At 38.5% G+C, this 11404-nt stretch overlaps 1 protein-coding gene across 1 annotated transcript; it reads left to right on the forward strand.

The window, feature by feature from the left end:
- LOC132636479 (uncharacterized) lies at positions 1-3824 on the forward strand. The gene is made up of 2 exons (XM_060353369.1): positions 1-304; positions 3353-3824. Exons 1-2 carry the CDS (start codon positions 79-81, stop codon positions 3664-3666), a joined length of 540 nt encoding a protein of 179 aa, XP_060209352.1. The 5' UTR covers positions 1-78; the 3' UTR covers positions 3667-3824.
- The last annotated feature ends 7580 nt before the right edge of the window (positions 3825-11404 follow it).

An 11404-nucleotide genomic window follows, 5' to 3' on the forward strand; every position in this document is an offset into this window, starting at 1 on the left:
GTCTCACCCAAACGAAAAGCTTGAAAACCAAACAAACTCTACTCAGCCACAAGATCACCTGTGTTATCCAACTCTACCATGGCTGGTTTGCTTGAAACTATTGCAGTCCCACGCGCCACCGTATCCGCATCATTGGCTCCGGTTGGCGGTTTTTCGCTGTCTGGTCGCCCGTCTTCTATTAGATTTTCTGTATTCGAAGGCCTTAATAAGATACAGTCGACTCGTTCATCAGTGTCATTTGCTAAATCTGTCACTCGCAGAAGAGGAGGAATAGTCTGTGAGGCTCAGGATACTGCTGTTCTAGGTGCTTATTTCCTGTACTCATTTTTAATCACAATATTTGATTCTGTTTTAAGCTTATATTTTGAAAAAGAAATGCTTAAACACGTAATTACAAGTGGCAAAGCAGAGGTAATTCAGGATTTAAACTTTATGCGTTCGAGTTAGGTATTACGGCGCGGTTTATTTGATTTACTAGGTACGAAACTTATGATTATTATTACTATTATTTTAGTACTTGCTCGTCCTATTTTATGTGAAGGTGTTACTGTTTGGTTTGGTGGAGTCAGATTGTTTTTTCTTTGATTTTAATTTCTTTAATTTTTTAAAATTAGTTTGAATCATTAGTTGTATAGACTTGTAGTACTTTTTGTGTAGTTTTCAAATATGCAAATATTATTTTTTTTAAAATTGTAGAATCTGTATCTGAATTTATAGTCAAAATTAAATGTTTTTTTTTATCTCTCTGGTAGTTGGTCCTCTATTAGATTTTCTGTATTCAAAGGCCTTAAGAAGATACAGTCGACTTGTTCATCGGTGTCCTTGAGGTCATTTTCGAAATCTGGTAGTCGTAGAGAAGGAGGAATTGTGTGTGAGGCTCAGGATACTGCCGTTCTAGGTGTTTATATCCTGTCCTATTTAATTTAGTATACTAAGAGCCCGTTTGGATTGGTTTATAAGTTGTTTATAAGCTGTTTTCAGCTTTTCTGAGTGTTTGGCTGGCCAGCTTAAAGTCATTTTGCTCATAAAATGAGCTAAAAAAAATAATTGGGCCCATTTGGCTTAGCTTATCTAAAGCAGCTTATAAGCTGAAAACAGCTTATAAGCCAAAAAAAAAAAGTTAGCCTATCCAACTTATTTTTTTTGGCTTATAAGCTGTTTCCAGCTTATAAGCGGCTTATTTTAAGCCCATCCAAACAGGCTCTAATACTATTTATCAACTCCTGCTTGCTTTTGAGATGTTTGGGCCTTTTTAAGCTTAAATTTGGTAAAACAAATGCTTAAACACACAATTACAAGTTCAAGCCGTGAAAACAGCCTCTTGCAGAATGGAGGGTAAGGCTGCATACAAAAGACCCTTGTGGTCGGCCGGCCCTTCTCCGAGCCCCGTGCATAGCGGGAGCTTAGTGCACCTGGCTGCCCTTTACACAATTACAAGTGTCAGAGCGTAGGCAAAATATACCATAGTAACTGCTTCACAATTAATTATTTATAAATATTTAATGAAGTAATTATGTTAAGATTCCCACATCCGGGATGGGTAGTCTCTTTAATATGGTTTGGGCAGTACTCCCCTCATGAGCTAGCTTTTGGGTTGGAGTTAGGCCAAGATCCATTTCTTTACAAATTTTAAGACATATATTGAGGATGCATGAAAGCTTAGGCTCTCTTCTCTATTAGATTCTCTGTGTTCAAAGGCCTTAATAAGATCCAGTTGACTCGTTCATCAGTGTTACTAAGCTCATCTTCTAGGTGTTTATTTCTTGTCCTCCTTTTTAATCTTACCACTTGCTTATAGTTTGAGATCAAGTTTGGGCCTTTTTTAAGCTTAAATTATGACAAAAAATGCTAAAACGCAGCAAAGATAATCAGGATTTGAATTTTATATGAGTTCGAGTTGGGGATTCTAGCATGGTTTATTTGATTTAGTAGGTCCGAAATTTATTGTTATTACTCCCTTCGTCCCTATTTGTTTGAAGGTTGACCAGTTTGGGGAGTCAAACAGTTTTTCTTTGACTTAATTTTATTACAGAAGTACTCGAAGAATCTGTATGTAAAATTCAGTCAAGGAAAGAGTTGTTTGACTCCCCAAACTAGTCAACCTTCAAACAAATTGGGACAGAGGGAGTAATACTTCCCCTGTCCTATTTTGTGTGAAGGTGTTACTGTGTCTGTTTGGGTGAGTCGGACAAGTTTTTTTTTTTTTTTTTTACTACAATTTTTAAAAATCTTAAAAATATTTTGAATTATTAGCATAGGTTTATAGTATTTTTCGTGTAGTTTTCAAATATGTAAATTTTATTTTTTGAAAATTTGAAGAAATTATACCCGAATTCATAGTCAAAATTAAATGTTTTGATTCTTGTCATCCAAATCACTTCACATAAATTAGGATAGAGGAAGTACTTATGTGGTGAATTTGGATGAACTGGCAATATTAACACTACATCCATACATGTGGCAGAGTGGCCTTGTTCACAATTCACAGTCATATACAACAGCGATTGTCATTTATTTACCAGATAGTCATACAATCTTTGATGAAAAATCAGTTCCAGGATATTCCAGTTGAATATTCAACTACACATTAAAGAGTAAATCAAGTTTTTTAGAAACAGTGTGGAAATCAAAGTGAGGAGTGCAAAGACAACTAGAATTACTTGATGCTTGTGAAAGAATTGAAGTAAATCCATTATAGTGGATGTGTACCATAAGTTTGGATAGTGTAAAGGCTGGTAAACCTACCCAAGCTAGTACTATTTTGAACTTCATTTTCTGTTAAATATTTGAACTTCTATGAGTTACATTACTATTCTTGTAAAAGAAATTATCTGCATATAGGTTCTAATTTCCGCTTTCTCCTTGACATTTCGTAGCTATTTTCAGTTCTTAGGAATCAGTATGGCTTGACTTATGTTTTTTTTTGTGTGAATGTTGGTGTTGCACTTGTAATATGAATCATGCTCGTTAGAAAAATGAAATTTTGTGTTGTCAAATCTTCATCTCTAGTGCTCTGACTAATTAATTACAAGGAGTAAAAACAATTATAATGCATCAGTCTCTTGTTTTAATTTTCCGTTGCTGAGGTATTGGCATGAAGCAGAATACATGCAGTTAAACCTCTCTATAACGACATCGTTTATCCTAATATTTTTAGCTGCTATAGCGAAATGTTGTTGCAAAGAACATATAATATAACATAACATGAGAGAGTTATTCCACAAAAAAACATGGTTGTTATAGTGAAAAGTTGTTATAGAGAGGTTTGACTGTGTTAGGCTGCTAAAACCATTGCTTTAGCAACATCTTATCAGCTCCTCTCTCTATTTAACATGGTTATTGGAAAATGCAGTGCCTGGTGTTAATGATCAAACCTGGGAGTCTCTCGTAATGGGGTCCGATGTACCTGTTCTGGTTGAATTTTGGGCTCCATGGTGTGGTCCATGCCGAATGATTCACCCCGTTATTGATGAACTATCACAGGAATTTGCTGGCAAGTTTAAATTCTTCAAAGTGAACACGGATGAAAGTCCTACCATCGCGAGCAAATATGGGATTCGAAGTATCCCAACCGTCATGATTTTCAAGGACGGAGAGAAGAAAGATACAGTCATTGGTGCAGTCCCCAAATCAACGTTGACGACCTCCATAGAAAAATTCTTGTAAAATGGTACATATGTAGATATGTTCTATGGGAACTTAGCCACTGCTTTTCTTTTATATTTTTCCTTCTTAATTTGCCTTTGGCGCTGCAGGAATTAACTTAAATAAACCTGAGATTCGTCTGTATAGTTGTGTTATATGCTATATTTCCTTTTTTGGCATTATGTTAGTAATTCAATGTTTCTGAAGTTTAAAATTCAGTGGTATATTTGTCTCTATAATTGTTTCATTCACCATGAATGAAGCAATATCCTACCGTTATGACAAGATGGTCTCCTCGCTAACACTTCTTTAGATATTCCCCCTTCCATGGATGCTTTCTCGAGCCTTTTTCCCTCTGCATACCTTCTCGCTGAATGCTCCAGTCAAGCACCGACACCATAGGCACCGCTGTTTTGAGATGGTGCAAGTTGATGTGCTCTACGCGATATGTTTCTTTTCTTGGTTGGGGGTGTCACATTCGATGTAAACTATGAGTCCACCAAAGTATAGAGAACCAGGTTCTCTATTCGTTCCTTCTGATAAAAGACAAAAAGTAAATTTGGGAAAACTCCTTACTCAAGGGATTAAAAACCACGACCCGCCAGAGTAGGATTTCAACTTCACTAACAGAGCAACTTCAGATTATAACTCTTGCAATCTAGGAATAAACTCTTAATCCCTCACCCTTTACAATAACTCTATTATAAACGATTTACAATAACTCTATTGCAAAGCTACAACTCTTGACCAACTCTAGCCAAGAAAAACCAAAACAACAAAAGTGGAAATTTGTCCTGCAATGATACTTCTTGAAAATAGAGTAGGATTACAAGTAAAGGACAAAAAGACAAAGACTCAACAAACCTAACGACTCAAGACATCCTCAGTTTGGGGATCTGATCCTTGAGTTTGTAGCAGCTTTGTGCTTGACAAGACTTAGAGAGCAGTGGCGGCTAGCACTTGAGAAAAATATATTTTTCAAATTTGCAAGTGTTAGGGTTAGCATTGTAACATGTTGTATATATGAGGAGCATGTGACAATGGATAGGGATTACACAGCCTTTGGTTTGGCCTCTAGCAAACTGCAGCTGTGCTGCTGTGATTCTGCCAGTCAGTATAGTACCGTAGCTTTATAGCTGTAGAGTTAATTGTACGACGTGCAGGGGACCTGATTGAGTACCTGGTCCCTATTTGGTTCCCCAGGGTTTGGCAAATCATCAAAACATGAACTAGTATATCTTATCAATTTCCCCCTTTTTGGTGATGACAAACCCAGAATTGATGTTCCCCTAAGAACCAGATTCCCACTTGTCCCCCCTGCGGATCAAGCCTTTTTTTCAAGCAAACAACATGTTAGCAGCAACAGCATCCCATTTTTACTCCTTGACTTCAGCTTTCCATTTCCTTTTTTGGACAAACAAGCAAGTATTCCCCCTTTGACATCATTGAAAAGAGTAATCATGCAGTATAAGCAAAAAGAAGTTCAGTAGCATTAACTCAAGGCCACTTGGGCAACACATCATGAGAAAATACGGGAATAACAAGTTAAAATAAGCATTGCATGACACAGAGTAATTGCCCATAATTGATTAATCATATTAAAACAGTAGTCTGATCAGCACAGAGTAATGATAATTAAACGACCAAAAGTACTAATGTCAGTAACTAACAAGGAGCAAAAGAGAGGTTTTAGAGGCTGGGGATTGAGGACAGGATAAGAAGAGGACTAAGGGCAAGAGCCTTGAGGAGTCGATCAACCCTTTCACTGGCATTTCTCTGATCCTGGACCATTTGATCACAAAGCTCATCAATTGTTTGCCTCGCCTTTGCATTTTCAGCCCTTAACTCAGTATTAACAGCCTCCATCTCACCACTGGGATCAGGTCCTTGTGACTTGGCAACAAGTTGGGCTCGCGAGAGAGCATTGTCGGCCTGGAGCCTTTGAATCTCAGAAGTGGTGTTCTCTTTTGCTTCAATCATTTGAGTTGCTGCCAACACTACCCTTCTTTGGCACACACTCACATTCCTCTACGGTGCCCATGGTGATCATCTGCTTTCGAGTTCCTATAGTGGCTTTTCCAGTTTTGACCTTAAAGTGCTTAAAGACCCTGGTTAGAAGGAAATCATATGGAAGACCATGCTTTTCTTCTCTTGCAGTTACAACCTTTATGATATGCTCTATCATGAGAGCCAGTAAGCTGATATGATCTAAGGTTGCTAGTGCTTCAAGGAGAACTAGGTCCGTGACAGAGACAATTGATCTTCTCTCAGCTCGTGGGAGCAGCACTTTGTTGACCAACTCAAACAAGAGCTGATACTCAGACTTAATTTCCTTCTTGGATATCCTTGCCCCCGGAATAGTTCCTTCCCTTTAGACGACCATTTCCTTGAAAGCCTGTGAAGCTTTTCCTTTCATTGTTTTCATCCCAACAGTTGGGATACCAAGGATCTCACCCAGCTTAGCTTCATCCATTTCAAAATCTGTGCATTCACATACAGAACCAAAGTGTGATCATCAGTGTAGCACAAGTTGGTATAGAACTCTGCCACCTCTGCTTCAAACACACTAGGGGCTGGTGGAACAAAGAGATGATCCCAATGTTGAAATTCAGCAATCCAAGCAGTTTTTTCATCCTATGCTTTTCACCAATGTTAGAGTCAAACATTCTTCCTAAAAGTACATTTTGAGCTCTTAGATTTGCTTGCCTCTCCAACTCAGAGGATTTAATTTTTTGCTTCTTGGAGATACGCGGTTCCTCACTCATATTGCTCTTTCTTTTCTTCTCCTTTTTACCCTGTTCACAAGCATCAACTACAACATCCTTGTCAATGGTTGATTTTCCTTTCTATTCTCTTGTCCTTTTTGAATTCTTTCTACCACATGGATATTTTTCCATATCTGCTTCTTCATCCTCATCAACAAGCCTACCTGTCACTAACGTCCTCTTTTTCTTCACAACACTCTTTTCTTTACAACCTTTAGAGCAGACTCAAGTTGACCCTTTATCTTTTGCCTTGTAGTGGGTTCTCTAAAAGCGGTGTGTTTTCTTTTGTTGACAACACTCTATTTCACAGAACCATCAGTTCCTAACACTGAACTAATGACAAGGTCATCATCGGAAACAGCTTCCTGAGGAGGACTGTCGGAACCAGGTTCCTGTTCAGGAGAAGGATCTCCCAAGGGTACAACAATGGTAGCCACAGCTAAAAGATTTACTTCATCATCCAAATTTTCCCTGGAGGACCCTGGTGTTTCATCCCAAATAGGAGACGACTTGAGTGCAGAAAACTCAGACTCTCCATGGGTTGACCGACCAGGTTCCTCATTCTCATTCAATGCCCCCCTTTCCCGCCTATTTTTCATTTCCCCCTTGTTGACACCCAATTTTGTCCCGCCTTCCTCCAAATATTTATTTACGCTCCTAATATTTTGGCAATTCAAGAAATAATTAGTTATATTTTACTACGATTATTAGCTTTTATTAATATCCGCGTTTCACTACCCTATTGTAGTCACTAGCTATCATGATTATTATTATTATTATTATTATTATTATTATTATTATTATTATTATTATTATTATTATTATTATTATTATTATTATTATTATTATCGTTGTTACCGGTATTGTTATAATTTGCATTATAATCATTTCAACATTTTTACCATCCTATGCACACGCATCGCATTTATTTTGCGCAATTTAATAATAGCGTTTATTTATTGTTGAATTTTTAAAATATTATCGCACGGCTATTCACGACGTCATATAATTTTATTTTTATCTGAGCACTAATAAATACGTACTTTTATATTAGGTAATATTTTGGCACATGTTAGCATATAGTTAATTAAAGTAGGTCTTTTACTTAAATTTAGAAGTCCAAATTATTTCTTTCATTCAGCCATATTTTAATTCATCTAACCCAAATCCAAGCCCAATCAACAACAATATTTTCAGACCAGCCTACATGTTAATTCATCTGCCCAGCCCATTACCCGCCTAAATCGACCCAACCCATATATTTTTTATTATTCACCCAGCCCACGTTTCAGCCGGCCCACTACCCGATGACCCGACTCGATTCCCTTATTCAACAGATTTGAAACACTAGGGTTATACCCTTTTCATTTCATCCGCCGCACACACCACCCCCTTGCCCTCTCTTCTTCGCCACTTTCAGCAAAAACCTAGCCTACCTTTAGCCATGAACAGAGTTGTCCACCCCTTTCCCGTGCAAAACTTGACGCGCCCTTTCCCTTCCTCCTTCTGTCTCTCTTCAAGAACAAGAACGAAAAATCGCAGAGCTCCTTTCGCGAACCCAGGCGGTGCATGGCCATTTCGGGGAAAGGCAATCAATGCTCGTCCTTTCCCCGTTAGATTTCAACCATGGTACGTTCGTCGTCTTCCTTCGTTGTCCGTTGTTATTGATACAATAACGGATACGCGGAAGTAATAAAATAACAAGGAAAGTAAATGATAGATAGATTGACACAAGAAAATGGAATTAAAAGCAACCTAAAGGTATATTAAACCTAAAGACCTCAATTAATTAGCATAAACAAGCACCAACCTCTTAGGATGACCTCAAGGGAATTGAATTCCCAAGCAACCAATCCTCTCACAATCAAAGGTTCAACAAGAGCCATCCATGACCTCTCTACAAGTTTCTCTCTCTAGAGACAACTCTCTAAAAAATCACTCATCTTTTCTTCCAAATGTCAAAAGTCCCCTAATGAAATGAAAGACAATGTATTTATACTAACTAACTAATAGAAGACACTACATTATTACAATTATACCCTTAATGAAGTAAGGGCCTTGTTTGGATGTCTTCCATGGAAGTGAAACTTGAAAAGGCTTGCATTTAAGTGCTATCTCCTTTTGCATGCTATCTTCCATATCTTGAATGTGACGTTCTTGAAGCCTTCCATCCAAGCTATCTCCCATATCTTGAAGGTCATCCTATGTGGACCTCCCATGATCTTCAAAGACTCCATCTTCATGAAGCTCGATGGAGTTAGTCTTGTATCACCTTCCATCCAAGCTATCTCCCATATCTTGAAGGCCATCCTATGTGGACCTCCCATGATCTTCAAAGACTCCATCTTCATGAAGCTCGATGGAGTTAGTCTTGTATCATTCTCCCCTTCTTGAAAAGGATTCGTCCTCGAATCTAAACCTTGAAAAACCATAAGGGAGACAAACAAAAACATACTCCTCAAGGATTGAGGGTTAGAACACAATGCAATAATCACATATTCATGCCAAGGATGAAAAAACTTGTGGTACAACCACACATCTATGACAATCATGACTAACATTTGCACATATGAGGTATCAAGCAGTTGATTCCTCCAAGGTTCATGACATAAGGGAGTAATAAAACCAATGGGTTCAAAATACGAAGTATGCAACTCGACATTGGTTCTATTTGACATGTAGCATAATGTCCAAACAAGAACACTCTCATTTTTCAAACAAGGACTCCCCCAAGATAGTGTTTTCAAATCACACAAGGTGGCACCCGGATCAAATGGGACGAACATCCATCTAGCATGGTCAAGAACACAATCGGCTAGATCATAAGAGCCTTCTCCCACATAGATGCACTCCCTATATGCTTAAGAATGTCATCATTTGCAAAGAAGTAATAAAGAAAGGTATCACGTAAAGTAACTTCCTCATCAATATCACTCCCCAATGTAACCTCACCATACGGTTCAAGGACAAGATTATCCAAGGGGCTACTATGAAGTTGAACAGGAAAGGAAGAATTTGCAATTTCTAGACAAGAATTACCTTCCTTTGTAACACTTTCCTTCCCCACAAATGGATCACAATTCCTCAAAGGAAGATCTCCATCATGGGAAAGAGTGTCTTCATTCCATAATGGGTTACATATCACATTATAGCCTCCAAAGGAAACTAAACGTTCAACATTACCAAACATCCCACTAGGTATTTCACTCTCAACAGTCATGTCATCCTCAAATAGAACATTATCCTTTACAAGAGAGTAATCGATGAACAATGAGGAGTCAAAGCATGTCATTTCACTCTCAAAAGAACCAATGTCATCTTTCAATGCATTTTCGCTCACATGACTATCCACATGATACACATCACCACTACAAATTGGAGTCTTATCACGTGACACTAAAGTACGATCAAGAGACTCATTTTGACATGAAACAAACAAGGGTGAGATGTCACATTCTTTCAATTGACCAACTATATCAACATTATCACTAACTAGAGGTACATTAAACACATCACAAAGATCTTCACGTCGTGAATTATCATTACAAGCAAGTTGATCAATACAGGTTTCAACACAATTTGGTAGCATGTCAAACTCGCAAGACTTACTAACAAGATGACCACATGACATTGTACTACCAATCAATTCATAAGTGCCAACACTAGGTGGACACAAATCGATCTTGCAAGAAGAATCAATTTTGTCATCTAAAGGATCAACTAGTGTTTGAGCACCTTCATTCGATAATGCACTATCATTCAAAGCACAAGTGTCAACACTAGGTGGACACAAATCGACCTTACAAGAAGGAACAATTCGGTCATCAATAGGATCAACTAGTGTGGGGACACTTTCAACACTGGCATTACTAATACACTGCAAAGAAGCATTAGGCGTAACGCAAGGCAAACCAACTTTCATGCTTGACTTGACATTAAAATCACACAAAGATGTAGAAGTATAAGGATAAGTGATCTTACCTTGGTGTTCATGCAAACTCCTTTGACCAATGGAAAGAATGGTTGTGGCCGCCGTCCTTGCCTTCAAGCATGGGGCTCTCTCAAAAGAGGTACCCCTCAAAGATTCATTTCTTCTCACATGTGGCTTGGGATATTGGCTTCTCAATATCCTTTTCATGTCCTCCCAAGTCTTGATGGGATTCCTCACTTGTCTCCCACAACATTTCACATACTCCCAAAATTTGACAAGCTTTGAGTCAAAAGTTTGAACGGCTAAGCCCATCTTCATTTCTTGTGAATAGTTGTAGCTAGCGAAGATTTCATCTATTATGGACTCCCATTCCTCATATTCTTCTCCACTAGTTTCCCTAGCCAAGGTAGGCCATTTCACATGGGTATCTCGCACTTTTGCACTTGGACTCTTCCTAGTAAGTATGCATGGAAAGAGAAATTTCCCTTTCTTGTCCACTACAAATCGATGCCAATCTTGTTCATGTGGGATTCCATGCTTTTGGAACCAAGGGACTCCTAAACATACATGACAACTATCCATTGGAAGCACATCACACCAAACCTCCTCTTGGTACTCGCCAAGTGAAATGGATACCATCACTCTCTTATCAACCCAATACCCTCCCTCGTCATAATAAGGATTTCGCCTATTCACACAAGGTAGCCTTAACTCTTCAACCGCGCGAGGGGTGATGAAATTGGTGTAACAATCGTCATCAAGCACAAGAGTTCCCTCTCTACCACACAGGTTTACCTTGGTCTCCATGAATCTCCTCTTTGGAACCACCTTCTTTTGCATAGGACGACTCCAACTAATACTCACATTCCCACTCATGCCTCTTTGCTTCGGGTAGGAAGTACTACAAGAAGAAGCATATGTATGCCCACTAGACGTCCTTCCATAATCCACATTAGCACTTTCACTACCTCCATAGACATACCCTCCATGAGTCCTATTTGTATAAAGATTTTCCCCATAAGACCCATAAGACACATACGAAGGAGAGTCATATTTCGAGTCG

This window comes from Lycium barbarum, chromosome 4 (assembly GCF_019175385.1).
Source record: "Lycium barbarum isolate Lr01 chromosome 4, ASM1917538v2, whole genome shotgun sequence".
Lineage (NCBI taxonomy): Eukaryota > Viridiplantae > Streptophyta > Magnoliopsida > Solanales > Solanaceae > Lycium > Lycium barbarum.